General features: G+C 41.6%; 1 protein-coding gene across 4 annotated transcripts in view; it reads right to left on the reverse strand.

Moving 5' to 3' along the window:
- jade2 (jade family PHD finger 2) overlaps window positions 1–22,412 on the reverse strand; it is a 150,967-nt gene that overhangs the window by 40,705 nt on the left and 87,850 nt on the right. For all 4 annotated transcript variants that reach the window (XR_013577818.1, XM_078550976.1, XM_078550974.1 and 1 more), the window contains exons 7-9: window positions 17,878–18,068; window positions 2,735–2,946; window positions 191–358 (exon numbers count right to left, since the gene is read on the reverse strand). Coding sequence is in view for 3 of the 4 variants with exons in the window: in XM_078550976.1 (XP_078407102.1) it covers window positions 191–358; window positions 2,735–2,946; window positions 17,878–18,068 (571 nt within the window). In the remaining variant the exon portion in view is untranslated. The remainder of the gene's footprint in view (window positions 1–190; window positions 359–2,734; window positions 2,947–17,877; window positions 18,069–22,412) is intronic.

Raw genomic sequence — 22,412 nt, forward strand, 5'->3', positions numbered from 1 at the left:
CAACTGTAGCATGATCAGATCATTCACAATAAAGTCAAATCACCCAACTAGTTTTGTACCAACGAAGTATTTAATCCGTGAATTTATTCTGCTTGAACAGGAAAAGCAGTGGTCAGCCCTTCTCTCAAAGTGTGCTCAAGGCAGTTTGCTGAGACCCTGGTGTTAATCTCCGTACAGATGGATGTCTTACTTCAGGTATCCATAAGGCACAGCTAACATGGACCCACTTCGTGCCACTGCGTGTTGGCTTCAGTGCACCTCCTCTCTTGGGACACAGCAAACACTTTGGCTGAACACCCAACGCACATGTCCGACACAACCAGCTGCCAAGGGGCACCTTCAGGATCCCGTAACAAGCCTGTTGTGATTTAAAAATAGCAAACGGTCAAGTGTCTCCTTCAAGAACTCAAGCGAATAAACTCTTTTATGCAGACACCTGTGAGTCAAACTGTCATCTATTATAATCAAATCAGCATTCAACTGAAGTTTTAAAGAATTAGCCATCTTAGCCAACATTGGAATTAATATTTAAATGAGATATGTAAACCTAATTGGAATTTCCTTCTCATACACCATGGATCTCATTAAAATGATTCTCTACTGGAAACAGACCAAGGTTCAGTTAACACAAACAATTATTTATGACATCTAGATGTTGGGGGGAGGATTTCTGCAGAGTACTCCTGCTCTAATTTTGAAAGATCGGTGGAAACAATGCAAACGGCTGCCTCTGCCATCTCTCTGGAGCTCTGATCTCTTGCCAAAGCTATGACAGGAAATCTGAAGAAGCTCTGTGGAAAGTCAAGATGGGTGCTTTGCCAGTGACATCGCAAGAACCAGTCGGCTACTTTGAGAATTACCAAACTCAGGCCAATACATTCTGTATTCAAGAGGGCGTTGCTTCTATTTAAATAATCATCCAATGTGCATGGTTACGGGGAAAAGGCAGGAGATTGGCACTAAGTTAAAATGCTCAGAGAGCCGGTGCAGGCACGATGGGCCGAATGGCCTCCTTCTAAACCGTAACAATTCTGTCATTCTGGTTCTGATGCTCGAAAGATTTACCAAGCCATGATCTCTGTGTACAGGCAGTTGGTAATCACAGTTTAAAGGATTAAATCACAGGATTTAGTTAAAGCATACTCCTAATAGCAAAGTCTCTGGCCTAAATCCGGAATATACATGCTTGAAACCTGGTAATTCCTAAGCTGCCAGGGCAAAGCAAAGGTTATTTGAAATTTGCCAAAAATGATGCAATCGCATGCCTGGTGGATTATTTATTGGATTCTTTCTTGCCAGTAACTGCACATGCAGGGATAAAATTGATTATTAGCTCTATCTAAAAGCAGTGAATTTGCAATTATACAACACCTTTTGTGTAAAGCAAGCTACAAAGGGAGAGATTAGCAGGGAATGGCCAATATCTTCACCAAAGTATTGGGTGTTGTAAGAGATTCGTAAGGGCAGAGAGAAAGAGAATTTGAAGATCAGAGAGGTTTAAGGAAGGAGTTCCAAACAAGTGGATTGAAAACTGAAGAAAATACACATCCCAGAATCAGGTGATGTGCAAGAGTCTATGTTGCCACTTTCCTTGGTCACAGATCTGTTCAGATCATTCAACATATCTGGAACTGATTAATTGGTTAAGCCATTCCATTCACTTGCAAACATTTTGCGGGGTCGTTTACAGTACAGATTTATTTACCAGTGGTATTTGTCAGGCAAACACCATTTAGAATCCTGTGATTGACTGACTATGTAATGTTCCAGCAGATCTTAAAATAAATCTGGAATTTAGCCTGGACTTTTTTGAAACTAGACAGCACTCTGAACCCAGCATAGATAAGGGGAAGAAGGCCTGTGGTAATGTAAAACCAATGACAAAAATTAAGAAACTGTGCCATAGGTTAGTTTCATGGTGAGTGCTAGTATGGGGAAAGTATCTGTTGTTTGGGAGCATGGAGGAAATTAGTGGTTTGTAATTACTGTAAATACACTTTGTGTACAGAGTACTATTCAAGTACCCGTTTAATGATCAGTAAGTTTGTCTGATCGCATACAACCCGAGACACACTGTGATACACTTCATAGTCACCCATCTAGCAAAGTTGAACATCATGTAGTGGCACATGATGCATTCCTAGAAGGCTGAGTGCAGTGTTGAGGTTTCTTTGTTTGACTCCTGGGTCTTCCTATCTTTTCCTCAGGAATCAGGCATGTAAAACCACAACCTGATTTTCAGAAGACTAAAGGCTCACTTGCCAGAGTGATTCTAAACTCAAGGAATTGTGGAGCTTAAAACCCAAAAGGTTAGACACCAAAGATGTAGAATGTAGGAATTAAGGTCAGCTAGATGTTTAGAAGTTTCATTTTATGCAGGGAGAAACTCCATAGAACCTTGTTTACCAGGAGACCAAACAGGTATGGTGAAGTCCATGGAACACTCAGTAAATATAGTATGTTGGAAGAATAGGCTTGATGGGCTTGGTAGATTTCTGTACTATCATTCTGACTGTGTATCATTATCATCATGCATTCTCATGTCAGGTACAACACGAGTTGGATGTGAAGTAAAGCTCCATTGATTCGGCACCAATCACAGAACAGCATTCTCTTTTCCCAAATTTGCCATCCTTACATGTTGGTGCACCTAGGGCATTGATCACAGTAAAAAGAATTTCATACATAAACATTCATGGAACACCGAGGACATGAACAAACAGTAGCCATTTACCTGGTGAACACAGATGTTGCATTTGTCACAGAAAACCATCTCATTACCATCCTCTCCTTCTGGGGAACGACACACATCACACACCACATCCTCATCATATTCAATCCCGAGACCCTCCTCCGTCTCAATTGCCAGGTTCATGTTCTCCTGGCATTGACTTTCTAGCTCCTCAATGATCCTTTCCATCATCAGCTCATCAACTTCAAGCATTCCTGGAAAAACAAATATAATTTTTGTATTGTTATAATTATATAGACCTTAGCAGGCATCTAATTTTTAAAAGCTATTTTAATAGAAGAGGGGAAACCTGAGGAAACCGCACCCACACGCCCCACCCCCGGCTCAGATGCAGCTCATCCAGCTACAGTTATGGATACAGAGAAAGAAATCTTTCAAAATGCCTGTTTGTGCTGGTATTTGTCCTCCTCCTGAGCAAACAGGCTAAATCACACTTATAACTCTGTATAAAGGTGTAAAGGATTTTGGCTTATTCTCTGTTTTAAGTATTTTGTGCTTAATCTTGTATTTATGCCCCTGCATTGTGCTCTGGGGCGGGTACCTTAGGAAGGATATATTGGCCTGGGAGAGGCTACAACACAGATTCACCAGGATGACACCAGGGCTTAAAGGGTTAAATTCAGGACTGCATAAAAGTGGGTTGTGTTAACCTGGGTTTAAACAGTTGGTGATCTAAATCAAGGTATTTGAAATGGTAAAGGAATTCAATAGGGTAGATATGGATGATGTTATGATGCAGCAGATGATGAGTGCCAGGCTAATCAAATCCACGAGGGAAACTTGATCACACTACCACAACAGTTTTGTAATTTGTATTTATTTCGAGAAGCGTGCACTGAATTCAGAAGTAATAAATCCACCAAGACTTGAGGTTTTTAAAGAAAACTACATTATTTATTAACAAAAAAGATTTCAAGCACATACATAGAATTACAAATTACTGCTATAATAACTCATAAAATCCCTAATTAACCTGGCTCCCAGTCACACCCCCTTTAAGGCAACGATCCAAAAATAGATTTTAGATTTGGAACGGGTGCAGCAAATTAATACAATAGCCTGGACAGTGGAATTCAAAATGGCTCTCTCCAGCTTTGGTTTCTGTAGACAGCAGGCATATGCACAAAAACTGGAGGCTTCTCACACTGCTGTTAGATCTTACAATGCCTTCCCCGACACATAGCCTCATTCTCCTTTATATATGTTTCACCCATTTAATCTGTAAATTCCATTGTTTCCATATGTCTTTGGAATTTTTACCTTTCTTATAATATAAATCTTTTCATGTTGCTGCTATTCTCGTTAACCTATTTGAAATTCAAATCCTGCTTCATCTATCTAAAAATGCAAATTCCCTTTACACCTTATATGTTAAGACCCCAACCATGTTTATCATTAGCATATTAAAGATACTTCTACACCTTCTTTTGATAACTTCAACTTGCAGTCTGCTTGGCTACAAAATGCAATTAAATCACACACACAGGCAGAACAATACAACCCCCATAAACCTACTTTACAATAAACCAGAAAAATATTATGAAAATTATTATACCTTCATGACAAGGAACCATTTCTTCTAGTGGGATATCCAGAACAAAGGGGCACAATCCTAAACCTAGAGTTAGGCCATTTAGGAATTAAATCAGGAGACACTTCTTCTACACAAAGGGCAACAGAAATCTGGAACATGTCCACCAAATGGTTGTGGATACTGGTCAATTGAAATTTTCAAGACTAAGGCAGGTAAATTTTTGTTCCATAAAGGTACTTAAGAATATGGAGCAAAGGTGGTTAAATAGAATTGAGATACAAATTAGCCAAGATCAATTAAATGGCAGAACTGCCTCGAGAGGCTGAACGACCTACCCTTGCTACCATGTTCCATAACAACCCTGTAATATTGGAAGGAAATCAGTGGGTTCAGATCAACCGCCCTGCCTACAAGCCACATGTTTTTACTTTTCAATAGAGACAGGGTTTAAAAACAGGCAGCCTATCGGATTGTGTCAGTACCCCTTGAAGACAATCAAGTTCAAATGTCTGCCTTAATTTCTGGGGTCTTGCAAATTTCTCCCTCATCTCAGGATCCTTGGATGCATCTAGTTAGACCCAGGGGTTTTGACTCCCTTTGGCTCAACTGCCTTTCTTAAAAGGTTCCTTTTATCTGCCACTTCGCTCATTTCATTCTCAACAACTTAAAGATTCACATTCTTCTCTTCAATAATGACCAATGCAAGACTTTTACTAAATAACTCCCCCATTTTTGAGTCCAGCATCACTTTAAAGAAGTAGCTATGTTCCTATAGTCCCTCTTCTTCAATTTTGGGAACTGGATAAGTACCTGAAAAAAAATTGCTGGGCTACAGGGAAAAGGCAAAGGATTGGGACTAGCTGAATTGCTCCTGGATACAGTCAGCATGGACACAGAAGCCATTCTGTGCTTCCATGATTAACTGGTTTCTAACCTTTTGGTATCATATTTGACCCCAAGATGAGCTTCTGACCACATATCCGTGCTAAGACTGCCTACTTCCACCGCCATGACATCGCCCAACTTCAACCCTGCCTCAGCTTATCTGCTGCTGAAACCCTTACCCATGCCTTTGTTATTCCAACACACTCCTTGCCAGCCTCCCATCTTTCACCCTCCATAAACGTAAGCTCATCTAAAACTTTGCTGCCTGTGTCCTAACTCGCACTGAGTCTATTTGTCCCATCACGCCTGTACTCACTGATCTCCAGTGAACATATGAAATAGGCTCAGAAGTAGGCCATTCGTCCCTTAAACCTGCTCCACCATTCAATAAGATCATGGCTGATCAGTTTGAGTTTCGAGTAATACATTCCCATCTACCCCCCCTCAATAACCTTTGATTCCCTTGCCTAACAAGAATATATCCACCTCTGCCTTAAAAATATTCAATGACCCCCACCTCCACTGCCTTTTGAGGCGACTTGCACAGCCCTCAAAGAAAAAATTGTGAAGGGCAACCCCTAATTTTAAAACAGTGCCCCCCTAGTTCTAGACTCACCCACAAGAGGAAACATCCTTTCCACGTCCACCTTGTCAAAACCATTCAGGATTTTATATACTTCAGTCGTCACCCCCTCACTCTTCTAAACTCCATTTGAAACAAGCCCAGTCTGTCCAACCTATCCACATAAGCCTGCTCATTCCAGATATCAATCTAGTAAACCTCCTCTGAAAGGCCTCCAAGGCATTTACATCCTTCCTTAAATGAGACCAAAACTGCATACACAATTCGAGATGCAGCCTCACCAATGCCCTGTATAACTGAAGTATAACACCCTTACTTTTATGTTCAATTCCTCTTGTAATAAAGGATAGCATACCATTAGCCATTTATGAAGCGGCTCCCAGTTGAACAATGTCTTGACTATAAATTCTCATCCTTTTTTGCCCAAAATCCTCCAAGACCTTGCCCCCGTTCCGATTTGTGTCCTCCTCCAACCCTACGACACTCTGAGGTACCTGTGCTCCTTCAACTCAAATAGTTTCGCCATTGGCACCCCTGCCTTCAACTGCTGAGGCCTTAAGCTCTGGAATTCCCTCCCTAAAACTCTCCAGCTGTCTTTCCTCCCTACCTTTTTGTTGAGGTCACCTGTCTTAATATCTCCTTATGTAGCCTGGTGTCAAAATTTTCTTTGATAACCTTCCTGTGAAGCACCTGGAGACATTTTACCACATTAAAGGCACTATATAAATGCAAGCTGTTATTGCTGTTGATGATGGTTCATCTGCACCATCCTAAAACTGCTAGCAGTTTTCTTCTTGTTAATGGAGCATACTTATTTAGAGTTGAGGTCTCATTATCATTTTATTGTTTTGAAAAAAGAAGTTCCACTCTCGTCCTATAATCCTGCATGCTGATTTCTCTTTTCACCTGAGCTAGCTCCCCATCTTTCTAAAGTTTGCCCTAATCCAATTTATTGTATCGCATGTAGGGATCAGGGGCAAAACAGGTAACAAACTAGATGTGAAATAATTTTTAAAAAGACACAGGATCTTAACAACAAATGATAAGCCACAAGAAGAAAGGGTAAAAATGGACTCGGTGAATAAACCATCACATTGTGTGTAACACTGAGCTGAGCTAGCTGATCCCAGGGCAGCAATGGTGATGCTAGAGCAGGTGTCCTAAGGGAAGGAAATTGCCTGAACTCTTGATCAAGCGACCCCTCCTAGAGTGTCAGGTGTGGACATCAGGATTGGATTCAGCTGTAATGCCCATATCCCTTATTAATGCCTTTGGGATCTTGTCCAATACTAGCCTCTTCAGGTGACGTGGCACAAATGGTCTCGGTTACCTGGAGCAATGAGGTTCCTCCCCCTCCCCCCCGCAAAAAAGGGCTCAAAACCCAAAATAGGCATTTTTTTATGGGATGATAAGACACTCAAGTGTTTGAGCCCAGATGTAGAATGGTCATTTGGACAGGATAAGGAAGCTTGTCAGCACCTGCTGAATTCAATCTCTCAATAAGTCGTCATCTCCATGTAAGAAAACAGGAAAATAATATTTTTTTAAAAGAGAAAAAAGGTAATTTAGCCCATCAAGCATATACCATCAATTAAGCCCATTTCTGGCATAACAGCAAAACATTATAACTCACTAAAACTTAATGTGTTACATTAATTGTACACAATACATGGCTCATAATTCTGATTCAGCTACAATTGCTTGGAATGATTTTCAAAGGATGTCTGATAAGACACGTAATTGAATTGGGTGCCCTGCCTTCCTGCCACAAACATCAACACATTTATCACTGTGAGGAATTTGCAGCATGGTTTAATCATCGAAAACTGTGAAGTATTAGATCAAACGTGCGTGAGAAATGTAAAAATACATATTATAATATTCAAACACTAATGGAACAATAAGAGTGCACTAACGCACATCCTCGGCTAGGGTTGTTTTAATTCCATCTCTTAACACCACATCTCACATATGCTACCTTTCTGCTACTGTTTTTTCAGCAGAACTGAGTGGGTGAAAGCAAGAGATAGATCAGGGACTACTCTGACAGATCACCACCCAATTTTACAGATGGCCAATTTTCCACTGGAAATGGCAGGTATGCAAATGACAGAAATATATTATCCCATATAATTTCAGCATTGCAACCTAGTGATGCCTGTGTTAAGATTTTCAAAGACTGAAATAGCTATGCAATTGATTGCATGATGCAGTTTTTTTCCCTGAAAATTTCATTTTAGTAAGTCAAAGGACTTCAACATTTCCTTGTATCACCTCAAATGCTATTCCCCAATTAATGCCAGGATGCCCCAACAACATTACCTAAATGGCCCAACCCCAGAAACTCAATCTCAGTCAGTGGCATGTCCTTGTAGTGACAGTTACCCTGCCTTGCCGCCTGCATTTATGGACAAGCAGCAGTCAGGTACAAACTGCATCCAGTTCATTCTAAACACAATAAATGATTGCACTGAAATACTACAGACAAAAAGTTTAATACAAGTCACTAACCAGGGCATTCATTATAACACACAGTGAGGGGCACAGCAAACTTACTGTTATCCAATGGCTCTAGTGAATTTTTGGGGCAGTGTCCATATGGGAAAAAAGTTAAATTTTCATTCCTGTACATAACCAGCATCCCCCGCAGCAATGAATATAATTGTAGTTTCCAAAAGAAACTTTTGATTTTCTGTTAAGTAGAACATTGCATAACTGGAAATGATTATGGGAAATGATGGGAACAACGTCATTTCAACTCCCAAGGGAAGATTACAGACTGGAGATCACCAGTCACAACAGAAGTTGAGAGTCAGGGCTCTCCGTGCAGCCAACACATGATAACTCCCTAGATGAAGTACCAGCTCGGAGAAAATCGTGGGAGTTTGTGAATTTATCTTTTGTTGCGTGTAACCAAGAAACACTGAATTCAGCCAATGTTTATCAATTCAGGTCGTTACAGTGACAACAAAGCAAAGCATCCTCGCCCAATCATATTAGTTACTTTCCTGTATGACTTGGAACAAAGATAATAATCTTGCATTGCCTACCTCCATCTCGCCCTCTTCTATGTGGTGCAAAACCATGTAGCAAATTCAATCAGAAACAGAATATGAATATTAAGGGGGACACTTTACAGTTGAAATGCAGACAGATCCAATTTATTCTCCTACACATCCAAATCCCAAGCCAAGCACAGAATTCATATTGCTTTGAGCTTCCAAAGCAATAGAGTGACACTGTATTTCGCACAACACCAAGCCAGACAGTGACAGAAAGGAATGATGCTGCAGAATTCTCCCTTACACAGGGTATTTGTGCTGAGGCGCAATTACTCAATTGGAACTGTGGCAGCTGAGAAACATCATTCCTTAACTATTACCAATTAACTAATTGTGCTTAGCAATGTTTTCTGCTACAGCAGTTCCACAGAGTAATATATAATTAACACAACAAAGTGCAAACTGGTCAATTACCTTGCAGTTATTAATTAGAAAATATGGCCATCAACAATCTAGTTAATGGTTAGATAGGTGGCCAGTGAGCTTTCACTTTTTAAAAAATATGAAGAAGTGGATTTTGACGAAGCACAAAAGGAGGGTGAAGCTTTTGTACACTGTCACTTGAACTGTGAAAAGCACAGCTTCAAAACTTGAGCTGTCAGGAGAGCATTTAGAACTATATATCAGGTCACATTCAGGTGGTTACAGATCACTTTTTTAAATTTGCTCTTTCACGGGATGCATTTATTGCCCATCCCTAATTGCCCTTGACCTGTTGGTTGTGACAGCTGAAGGGACCTAATTGATTTGAGGAGTATCGCAAGGTATAATGAGACCATATTAAATACATTGCTTTAAGTGGATTTGTTTCCTCTAGCACATTAATATCAATGCACTAAATACACATGGTGAAAAAACTAAATAGTATTGGTGATTTTTTTTTGTCAACACAGATGTTGAGTGTTAAGGAATGAGTCTTTTCCATGACTCACACCCAGTATCACCATTAAGCACCCTCTGGGTAGGTGCAACACACTCGAGTTACAAAGAAAGTCCTCTGCTTTGTCCTCCCAATGCTCCACAATCATGTCAATGAGTACTGAAATGTGGATAGCTCTATCCCGGGCATGTGCACCCACCAAAAAAACTGCACAACTTAATTTTATGCTGTGAATTTTGGAAACCTGAAATATAAACAGAAAATGCTAGAAATACTCAGCAGGTCAGGCAGCATCTATTAATCGGTGATATTTAATGTAGGCAACAGGGGTCTCGCGAGCTGGCAAGAAACCCACGTCACCTCCTCTGGGGAAGACCCACTGATATTAAGTGCCTCTCAGGTACTTAAGTGGCCAGCGATGGGTCTTCTTCGGAATCAAGGACCCTGGGGGCGGAGTTCAGGACCCCCCACCGGAAGAGCTTCTGCCCAATCAGAAGCTGGAAGCTGTCCATTGCAGGCAGCACCAGCGGGACCAGAGGCAGTTGTCAGCAATGCACCCTGCGGGAGGCCTAGGATTGACGAGGACTCATGCGGGATGGGGGTTGTGGGGTGGGGGTCACGGTAGAGTGCTGGTAGCAAGGGGATGGGGTAGCTCCCAGCGGACCCCACTTTCCGGTGCCGGGTCCCTCAATCAGGCATTGAGTGCCTTTGAACGAGAGACCCTCCACAGGAGCCTCAGACAAACCCAACAGTGGAATGAGGTCCTTAAGTGGACACTAATTGCCCAGTTAAGGGCCTCAATTGACAGCAGTGTGGAATGGCCATCTACAGGCCATCCCAGACTTAACTGCGCAGAGGCAGGAACCGCCCGGTTAAATGTCACCTCTCCGGCATTTGGCACATAATCTGTCTGGATGTAATGGAGCCCAGGTCATAGACATAGAGTTATTACGTCATGGAAGGAGGCCATTCAGCCATCGAGTCCATGCTGGTACTCTGTAGAGAACTCCAATCAATCCCATTCCCCCGCTCTAAATATCCCTGTAGTCCTGTAAGTTTATTTTGCTCCTGCCCATCAAATTTCCTTTTGATAGAACATAAGAAATAGGAACAGGTGTAGACCATTCGGCCCTTTGAGCCTGCTCCACCATTCAATAAGATCATGGCTGATCTCGTTTCCATTTCCACATTCCCATCTAATCCCGATAACCTTTGATTCCCTTGACTTAAAAGAATCTACCCTACCTCTGCCTTAAAAATATTTAATGACCCCCGCCTCCACCATGTACTGAGGCAGAGAATTCCAAAGTTGCACAACCCTCAGAGAGAAAAAAATTCTCCTCATCCCTGTCTTAAAAGGATGACCCCTAATTTTAAAACAGTGCCCCCTAGTTCTGGACTCACCCACAAGAGGAAACATCCTTTCAGCATCGACCTTGTCAAGGCTGTTCAGGACCTTGTATACTTCAATCAAATCACACCTCACTCTTCTAAATTCCAGTGGAAACAAGCCCAATCTGTCCAATCTTTCCTCATAAGACAACCCACTCATTCCAGGTATCAATCTAAGAAACCTCCTTGGAACCACCTCCAATGCATTTACATCCTTCCTTAAATAAGGAGACTAAAACTGCACACAGTATTCGAGGTGTGGTCTCACCAATGCCTTGTACAATTGAAGCATAACATTCTTACTTTTATGTTCAATCCCTCTCGTAATAAAGGATAACATTCCATTATCCTTCTTAATTACTTGCTGTACCTGCATACTACCTTTTTGTGACTCATGTACCAGAACACCTAGATGTCTCTGCACCTCAGAATTATGCAGCCGTTCTCCATTTAAGTAATACTCTGCCTTTTTGTTCTTCCTGCCAAAGTGAACAACTTCACATTTTCCCACCTTAAACTCCATTCGCCAGATCTTTGCCCACTCACACAATCTCACGCATCTGCAACCTCATGTCCTCTTCACAATATTTTCCTACCTATCTTTGTGTCACCTGCAAATTTAGCTACTATGTTTTCACTCCCCTCATTGATGTAAATCGTAAAAAGTTGAGGTCCTAGTACAGACTCATGTGGGACTCCACTCGTCATATCCTGCCAATCAGATAAAGACCCATTTATGTATACTCTCTGCTTTCCGCCAGCCAGCCAGCCAATCTTCTATCCACGCTAATATGTTACCCACTACACCATGCGCTTTTATTTTCCGTAATAATCTTTGATTTGGCACCTTATCAAGTGTCTTCTGGAAATCCAAGTACAGTATGCCTACAGGCTCCACTTTATCCACTACGCATGTTACTCCTTCAAAAAAACTCCAATAAATTGGTTAAACATGATTTTCCTTTCACAAAACCATGCTGACTCTTCCCTATTGCCTTGAGCTCTTCTAAGTGCCCAGCTATAACCTCCTTAATGATCGATTCTAATAACTTCCCCACGACAGACGTCAAGCTAACTGGCCTGTAGTTTCCTGCCTCCCTCCCTTCTTGAATAGAGGGGTTATATTTGCTACTTTCCAATCTGATGGAGCCTTTCCAGAATCTAGCAACTTTTGTAAATATACCAGCGCACCAGCTACCTCATTAGCCACCTCTTTTAAGACCCTAGGATGTAGTCCATCGGGACCCGGAGACTTACCAGCCTGCAGTTCCATCAGTTTGCTCAGTACCGTTTCCCTGGTGATTTCAATTTCACCAAGTTCCTCTCTCCCATTCACCTCCTGATTTGCAGCTATTACTGGAATGTTTTTTGTATCCTCTATAGTGAACACAGAAGCAAAATATTTGTTCATTTCTTCCGCCATTTCCTTATTATCTACTACTAACTCCCCACTGTCACTCTCCAGAGGACCAACACTCACTTTACTTACTCTTCTTTTTAAATACCTGTAGAAACTCTTGCTATCCATTTTTACATTTTTAGCTAGCTTCCTCTCATACTCCAATTTCGTTCTCCTGATTAGCCTTTTAGTCATTCTCTTCTGTTCTTTATATTCTGTCCAATCATCTGTCCTGCCACTCATCTTTGCGGAGTTGTATACTTTTTCCTTAAGTTTGATGCTTTCCTTAACATCTTTAGATGGTGGGTCCTCCCCTTAGAATTTTTGTTTATGGTAGGAACGTACTTATTCTGAATAGTCTGAAATATCCCCTTAAATGTCTGCCACTGCTTCTCTATTGATCTATCCTCCAGCCTAGTTTCCCAGTTCGCTTCAGCTAGCTCAGCTTTCATCCTCACATAGTTGCCCTTATTTAAGTTTAAAATACTAGTGTCAAGAAGCTATTAATGTATATAATGTTATTGGAAAATTTTTTTTAAATAGAGGTTTAGTCTGTGGGTGTGCCTGCGTGTGTCTTAATTGGATTAAAGCCAGCTAGTCTGGGTGCTTTGATGTGTAGTAGTTTTGAAATGTAAACAGAAGTTGAGGTATATTCGCACTTTGTTGAATAGAGCATTCAAGAGTGGGAGTGAAATCTTGCACCTAGCTAGGAGACACCAAGCAATGTTTATATTACCAATAAAATTGGTACTATGAAAGGAGTTCAAAGGGCCTGGTGATACAATGAAAATTTACATTCAAAGGGGAGTGCTGGGTATAACCTGCTGAAGTTTGTGTGTGAAAGGCAGAGGCATGTAAGATCTAAGCCTGTAAGTCTACAACTGTCTGCAAAGGAACCGAATTGAAAGAAACCTAATTTTGAATTTGTAAGGTGAAAATGCTTTGCCTGTTGTCTGCTTAACGTCTATGGGTTGTTGTTGCCTTAGTGGAGATTAGTTTGGGAATTTGTTAAAAAGTTATGGCTACAAATTACTATCATGAGTATGTGTTTAATACCTTGTTATAAACTAATAAATGTCTCATTTAATTTGATATAAAAACCTCTCAAGAACTGGTGGTCTTATTCCTGAATTTAGACCTGCAACTCAAAACATACCAATTGAAAATATAGGTTATGACATTTGTTTAAAGTTCCCCTCTGGGATTTTAAATAACTCAGCCTTTAAAAACTGCTGTGTTATAACACTAGTTTTAGACCCGCTCTTCTCCCTTTCAAACTGGATGTAAAATTCAATCATATTGCGGTCGCTTCTACGTAGGGGTGACTTTACTCTGTGGTCGTTAATTAATCCTGTCACGTCACACAATACCAAGTCTAATATAACCGGTCGCAAGTTCCAGGTCATTATTGCTCCCTGTGTAAAATGGTTCCTCATTTCCCCCTTGCATCTTTTGCCCAAAACTATAATTATGTATCCCCTAGTCCTTATGCCATCAGCTAATAGGTACAGCTTTTTTTTGCCTACTTTATCTAAACCTGTCATAATCTTGCACACCTCTATCAAATCTCCCCTCAATCCCCTTTGCTCCAGTGAGAACAACCCCAGCTTCCCCCAACTAACCTTGTAGCTAAAATCCTATTCTAGTTTTGTGAAAGGAAAATCATGTTTAAAAATTTATTGGAGTTCTTTTAAGGAGTCACATGTGCTGTGGATAAAGGGGAACTGGTGGATGTACTGTTCTTGGATTTCCATAAGGTATTTGATAAGGTGCCACATCAAAGGTTATCGCGGAAAATAAAAGCTCATGATGTAGGGGGTAACATATTGGCATGGATAGAAGATTGGCTAGCTAACAGGAAGAAGAGGGTAGCCATAAATGGGCCTTTTTCTGGCTGGCGGGGGTTGGTTAGTGGTGTACCACAGGGATCAGTGCTGGGCCCTCAGCATTTTATAATTTATATAAATGACTTAGATAAAGGGATCAAAAGTATGGTTACTAAATTTGCTGATGATATAAAGATAGGTAGACATTATGAAGAGGACATAAGGAGGCTACAAGGAGACATAGATAGGTTAGGTAAGTGAGCAAAATCTGGCAAATGGAGTATAATGTGGGAAAATGCAAAATTGTCCATTTTGGCAGGAAGAATAAAAAAGCATATTGTCTAAATGTTGAGAGACTGCAGAGCTCTGAGACACAGTGTGATTTGGGTGTTCCAGTGCATGAATCACAAAAGGTTAATATGCGGGTACAACAAGTAATTAGCGAAAATAGATATGTTACATAGAATATTATTGTTTATTGCACAAGGAATTGAATATAAAAGTAGGGAGGTTTTGCTTCAGTTGTACAGGACACTGGTGAGACCACATCTGGAGTACTGTGTCTTACTCACAATAAGAGGTTGTGGTGGAAGAATTAATCCAGGCTGGACTTTTGGTTCAAGCTGGTTTATTTTCAAGACAGCTCCTCTGTGCTACTGACTTCCAAGTAGCTTCCGCACAAAGCATTCCAGCTGTATCTTTTGATTCTATTTAGATGGGATAATCAACGCCCATCACCTGCTTAACTAGCAATTGTATTTAACAAGGTGAGTGCCATATTAACACTGCGTACAGTATTGGTCTCCTTATTTAAGGGCGGATGTAAATGCATTAGAAGCAGTTTAGAGAAAGTTTGCTAAATACCAGGTGTAGGCAGATTGTCTTATGAGGAAAGGTTGGATAGGCTAGGCTTGTATCTGCTGGAGTTTAGAAGAATAAGAGGTGACTTGATTGAAACATATAAGATCCTAAGGGGTCTTGACAGAATGGATATGGAGAGGATGTTTCCTCTTGTGGGAGAATCTAGAACTAGGGGTCACTGTTTAAAAATAAGGGGTTGCCCATTTAAGACAGATGAGAAAAATTCTTTTCTCTCAGAGGGTAGAGTCTCTTTGGAACTCCCTTCCTCAAAAGGCAATGGAGGTAGAGTCTTTGAATGTTTTCTAGGCAGAGGTAGACAGATTCTTGATAAACAAAGGGGTAAAAGGTTACGGGGGGGTAGGCGGGAGGTTACAGTCAGATCAGCCATGATCTTAATGAATGGCGGAGCAGGCTTGAAGGGCCGAAAGGCCTACTCCTGCTTCTAGTTCATAAGTACGAATGTTCCTATGTATGGTAAATCTCTTCTGCATTCCCTCAAGGACCCTCAGATCCACCCTAAAGTGTTGTGACCAGAACTAGGTTTAATACTCTAATTGTGGCCTAACCAGAGTTTACACAGATTCAGGACAACTTCTGATGTTCTGATGAAGGGTTATCACGACCTGAAGGATGGGCCGGTATCTTTGGCCCTCGCAGGAGGTGAGGAAGGACGCAGGTGGGCCTGAAAATTTGGTGGGTTGGCTCCGATTGGCTGGCAGCTCTTGGCAGGCAGGACGTCATATCCTGAGATCCTCAGTCGAGAGGAAGGTCTATCTTCTAACAGCCTGATGGGCCAAAGATACGATGGGTCTTCCTCCTAAAAGTCAGCGCGGGTATCTCGCTGCTTTTTCAGGCTGCGTATGAGATGCCTGCCCAAAATGGAAGGTTCTGGCCATTAACTGTGTTTCTCTTCACAGACGGTGTCTGACCTGCTGAGTATTTCCAGCATTTTCTGTTTTATTTCAACATAACTTACCTCTTATTTATGAGCCCAAGGTCCCATATGCTGTGCTAACTGTTCTCTCATGGTCTCAGAGATAAAAGAGCTGTGTAAAACCACTACCATAGATTTTCCAAACTGCATTACTTTAGCACCCATATTAACCAATCTATGTTACATGGATTAATACAGTGGTTAAAATACTGCGGATAAGAAAATCCATGCCATCTCCACCTCCTTCAGATTGACACTGCAATTATGTAAACATTTGCAAGTACATGGACGCATCCTGTATGCAGCTGATACTTCAGATTTTGGTCTAAATGCATTGTATAGTATTTATAGAGCAGGACAAAAATTGCATTGTTCTTGTTCACAATGTATACTTACAGTGGCCTTGAAAACCTGTGATGACAAGTGTAGAGTAAGATGTTTTTATTTAAAGGGGCTGTACTATAATGGTGCAAAAGGACTTCCCAGGAACTAAGCGAGTATGATTTTTTCTTCAAATGGTTTTTCCTAATTTCAAAATTACAGTGTGTTAGGGATGGAAGATCCTGTGAGCCTTAGACTCAGTTGTGCCACCAGTAGCACCACTTCTGCTTATGACTTGCAAAGAAATCACACCCTTCACCATTCTCTGCAATGTGCTGGTTACAAAACAAGCAAGCATCAATATTCAAAGGTTTAGCTTCAGAATAATGGTACACATTGGATCTCTTTAAAAGCTGATAGTTATGTCATGGTGAGCTTGTGAAGTTTACACTGTGCTCCAATGCAATGAAGAGAATCCAAATTCCACAACAAACAAGATTTTATCAGTGGGTTCCACTCCCCAAAGCAGAATTCCAAATTATCCAAAACGCTCAGGATTTCATTCATCATCCAAGTACACATCCTAAAAGCTGGGGAGTGCATCGGAAGTACAGTAACAGTTCAGTGATCTCTTGAGATTGGATGTTACATCTAGTTTACAATTAGCCTCTGTACTGTGCATAACCACTGTAAAGGATAAAACATTATAACGGGGCAAGTAAAGTACATGCTGTACTGACTCTTTCAAGTGTTCTTTCATCTATCAGTGTTAGTGTGCATGTGAGAACAGAGAAGGGAATCACCGGTCCGTTTAAGGCTTTAAGGCCAGGATTTTATGGCCCCTTCTGCCCGGCGGGATATTACAGTCCTGCTGAACTGAATGGAGGTTTAAATGGCTCGCTGCATCCGCCAGGGGAAGACACGCCACGGCAGGTCTGTAAAATGCTCGCCTAAGTGTCCGTGAGTGTGTGTAATTAAAACTGCAAGAATAAGAGGTCCAGGGCATGTTTAGTGAAGCAGTAACACCACTTTGTTTTCAATTATGGCACTACCTCACCCTTTTAAGCAGACAGTCTCTTTTAAAGAATATCCAAATTATCTACTTTCACACAGATGGGGATGATTTTGCTCGCACCCATAAATGAGTTGTACTCGCAATGTACTTAAGAGGAATCAACTATAGATCTCTCAAGTGCAAAGCTGAGTTTTCCAGCTCATTCAACAAGAGAGCTGCATACAGAGAAAGTGAATCTACGAACACTGAACGTTGACAGTTTGTGAACCTCAGCAGCAAGTTGATAGCTGAAAAATCAACCAGAAAATGGAAGATGATCTACTAACAAGAGTGTCAATCTGTTAGTGTTAAATTAGAAAATCCCTCAGCAGCAGGGAAAGTGTACTATATTCGATTTACTATCCTCTCTGGTTAGAAAACGACAAACCAATACCTGCTCCTTGAAATTCTGCATTCACCAGTTCTAACCAGTAGACGTCAACCTCGTCAAGGTCATAGCGACATGTGCTCCTGGGAGGCAACTTCATGTCCATGTAGCCAGACTCGGAAGACTCACAGCCAGTTAGAGTCTCCAACACTTGTTCTCTTGGAGCCAAAAGTGTTTTCTCAAATTCTGGTAAAACCCTACAGAAGGAGAAAATGAAATCAAAAATTAAATGGCATTCTATTACAATTTCGCCAAGCTACAATTTCAATCTTGTTTTTTGCCTTGATGCATATATGTGGAAAAGGCCAACACGAACTTTGCTAATTTAGAACGGTCCACTGCAACTGGCATACAAGTGATTTGGGACCAGTTTGTTGATGTATAATCTTGCACTTAAGAGAACAGCACTACTGCACTGCTTCAGCTAGACCAGTATTACCCCCAGGCCAATAATAATACTGATATCCATCAACATCCCACTGCATTTGATTGTGCAAACACTTGAGTTATTTGCTCCCACGAGGTGATGCATTTGCTTCCTTTGTTCATTTTTGTAATTAGACAGATCAGGATTCTTTGAGAATACCTAATCATATCCTATATTAGCAGGCTGAATATAGTGCTGGTCCCAGTACATTTTGCTACATTTACACGTACTGCACTAAAATACTCAGCACCGTACTGCACGATCTCCCTGCCAATACAACCAAAGTAGTGCCATTTTGAATTATAGCCAGAGGTTAGCCAGCAATAGCTTCTCCTCAATCCCCTGCACAATCATGTCCAGAGTATTCATCCTTGTCTACACATTCTCCCGCAATAACATTGTCCAATGACATTCTGCATCTATGCCAATAAGTCATAAGAGTCATAGAATCATTATGGCACTGCAGGAGGCCATTCAGTCCATCAAATCAAGGCTGGCTCTCTGTAGGGCAATGCAGTCATCCTAATCATCCATACCTCCTGATTTCACTAAGCTCCAGTGGCTCCCTGACTTCAAACATAGTAAATTCAAAATCTTCACCTACAAATTCCCAGTCTATCACTGTGCCTTTATTCAGGCTGCGACCTCCTGTCATTTAATACTATTCTCGTGCCCATTCACTTCTTTCCGCTTCACATTAATTTGTAGAGCTTTCAGCTCCCTCACCACCTATTGCCAGTAGTCCTCTCCCTAAACTCTTCCCCTTGCTACTTCTTTCTCCGCCTTCAAAACTGTATCAAAACATAAGTCTTTGGCCAAAGCTTCAACACTCCTACTTAACAGTGTCCATTTCTTCACTGTGAAGTGCCTTAGATCACTCAGTGCTGTGTACAGATATTCTGTGAATGCAAGTTATTGTTGGTTATGCCCATCGGTAGCAGTAAACATTCATTACTGTTATTCATCCTGGTTTCAAACAGCCAAAATTCAAGGTGGAAACTAAGCCCATCAATGAGTTTGTGAATTTTGCAAGAGATTCCAATTCTTTGGGTTCTGTAACTGGTGATGGAGTTAATGCCAGTTCAAGATTATCCTCAACAATGAAATAATATGAGCTCCTTAGAAAGCTAAAGAAAAATTGTAGCCTGGAGACTTGTTCTCAATGCAAGAGCTACAGAGTCAAATGTTCGGAACATCTTAAAGCTGACCATCCTCCTTCAGAGAACAAAATGAGCAGTTAACATTTGAACGCCTAGAAAATGGCTTCCGTATGACTGACAGCTCCATTCCTCCCAAGGGCACGTGGACATTCTGAGGTAAAATTACAAAGAATTAAATTACTGAAATAAATTGAAACAACAGCAGCTTAACTTGTAAACATGCCACATCTTTATTCAGCTGCACAGCTGGAATGCTGAACTCACAGCAGTGCCCAAGAGGTTGCAGTGGAGAGGCTGCAATTTGCATATCGTTTGGATATCACAAGAAATGCAGACCTATTTACAGAAGGCATTTCATAACATCAGAAAGATCACTAAATACGCCACTAAACCATAGCCAGCAACACACTGCCTTCTCAAGCACTTCCTTAGAAAATTAATTTGCTGACGATACTAAAATAGGTGGGAGGGCATGTTGTGATGAGGACAGAAGGAATCTGCAAGGGGATATAGATAGGTTTAGTGAGTGGGCAAAAAACTTGGCAGATGGAGTTTAATGTAGAAAAGTGTGAGGTCATGCACTTTGGTAGGAAGAGTCAAAAGGCAGACTATTATTTAAATAGAGAGCGACTCCAAGAAAGTGCAGCACAGAGGGATCTGGGGGTTCTTGTGCATGGAACACACAAAGTTAACATGCAGGTGCAGCAAGTAATTAAGAAGGCAAATGGAATTTTGGCCGTTTTGCTCGGGGATTGGAGTTTAAAAATAGGGAAGTCATGTTACAACTGTACAGGGTGCTGGTGAGGCCGCACCTGGAGTACTGTGTACAGTTTTGGTCCCCGTATTTAAGAAAGGATATACTGGCATTGGAGGCAGTTCAAAAGAGATTCGTTAGGCTGATTCCTGGGATGAAGGGGTTAATTTATCAAGAACAGCTAAACAGGTTAGGCCTTTATTCATTAGAGTTTAGAAGAACGAGGGGTGATCTTATTAAAACGTATAAGATTCTGAGGGGGCTTGACCGGGTAGATATTGAGAAGATGTTTCCACTAGTGGGGGAATCTCAAACTAGGGGACATAGTTAAAAGTAAGGGGACACTCATTTAAAACTGAGATGCAAAGGAATTTCTTCTCTCAGAGGGTAGTGAATGTCTGGAATTCTCTACCACAGAGAGTTGTGGAGGCTAGATCACTGGAAGTATTTAAAGAGGAGGCAGATAGATTTTTGAAATATCGGGAAGTTGAGGGCTATGAGGAGCTGGCACGAAAGAGGAGTTGAGGCCTGCGGCAGATCAGCCATGATCTTATTGAATGGCGGGGCAGGCTTGAGGGGCCAAATGACCTAGTCCAGCTCCTATTTCTTATGTTCTTATGAGGTGGGAGGCGCAGGAAGAGCAGTGTAGGGGGTTCTGCGGCAAGGGCAAAGAAGTGGCTCTCAGCAGGTCCCCCTTCCCAATCTCAAGCTCTCAATCAGGCACTGAGTGCCTTTGATCAAGGGACATCCCCTGCCGCCTCACCAACCCATTTCTAGAGGTGACAAGCTGGCTGCACAGTTATGCCTGTTGTGCACACCGCATGTCGACAGACCCGACTGCCACTGGTTTAATACCAGCAGCAGTAGCAGGATGAGGCCCTTGAGTTGTCATTAATTGGCTACAAAGGCCTCAATAGACAGTGGGGCAGGAAGGTCAACTATGGGCCTTCTCGTCCAGAACTTAATTTTGGCGGACGCGGGAAGGTGGCGGGATTACAGTACTGCACCATTCAGCCTATTTACATGTCCTTGCTGCTTCCAAGCTTGCCACCAGAGAGAGCAAAAGGTCCTGCACATTCATTGGGCACGGACCTAGGCAAACATCTTCAATAGGTAAACTTCCTCCACATCTCAGCCATGGTTCTCCTCTTTGGAGAAACTGCTCTGCCAACTCTTCCCACACAGCTCAGCCAGCTGCCTTCTGAGGAAAGTGCCACGCCAAATGAAGTATTTCAACACTCCTTTGCCCTACCTCACAGAACACTACCTTCAGATACTTTGGCTGTAAAGGGAGGAGGTCTCTCCTCAAGGACCTTGCACTCTCCTCGGCTATTGTTAATATGTTAACCTTTCTAAAACACTGGCCAGGCCTCAGCAAGAATATACTGTCCAATTCTAACCATGACATGTTAGGAAGGAAGAGGTTTACTCGAATTACGTGGAGAAACTAGAGTAGCTGGGGTTGTTTTCCGTAGAGAAGATTGAGAGTAGATTTGACAGAGGCGTTCAAAATCATGGCCGGTTTTAATTGAGCAAAGAAGAAGGAGAACTCTTCCAGTGGGCAGAAGGGTTAGTAACCAGAAGACACTGATTTAAAGTGACTGCAAAAGAAGCAGATGGGACATCAAGAAACTTTTTTTTATTCAGTCAGCTGTTACAATCTGGAATGCACTGCCTGAAAGGTGGTCGAAGCAGATTCAATAGTAACTTTCAAAAAGGGAATTGGTTAAATACTTGAAGGGAAACAATTTACAGGGCTGTGGAATTAATTGGACAGCTCTCCCAAAGAGGCAGCACAAGCATGATGTGCCGAATGGCTTTCTTCTGTGTGGGAGCATTCCATGATTCTATAGAATCTCCCCATAAGCAACATGGGAAGCTAGTGTCTTAAGGGTTAATTCATTTTTTTCATCGGGAAAAATGAAATCCTTGCTGGAGCTTTTGGAAAAGCCTCATGATCTAAGATCTTGCCCTACCCCCATCTTACCCCACCTGTGATTTATAGAGGAGTGCTGTTCCACAGAAGATGACAGATCTCTCATATCTCAACTCTGCACTCATTCTTCATTTGTGAACTATAATGAGCATTAACAAATTATTGGCCCGCAGGATGATTTACAGTCAAGCTGGATTGTTCCCAACACTGAACATCCATGACTTTTTTCCCCACGTGATCTGACCTGATAAAAGGTTTTCTAGA

Source organism: Cetorhinus maximus, chromosome 10 (genome assembly GCF_964194155.1).
Source record: "Cetorhinus maximus chromosome 10, sCetMax3.hap1.1, whole genome shotgun sequence".
Taxonomy (NCBI): Eukaryota; Metazoa; Chordata; class Chondrichthyes; order Lamniformes; family Cetorhinidae; genus Cetorhinus; species Cetorhinus maximus.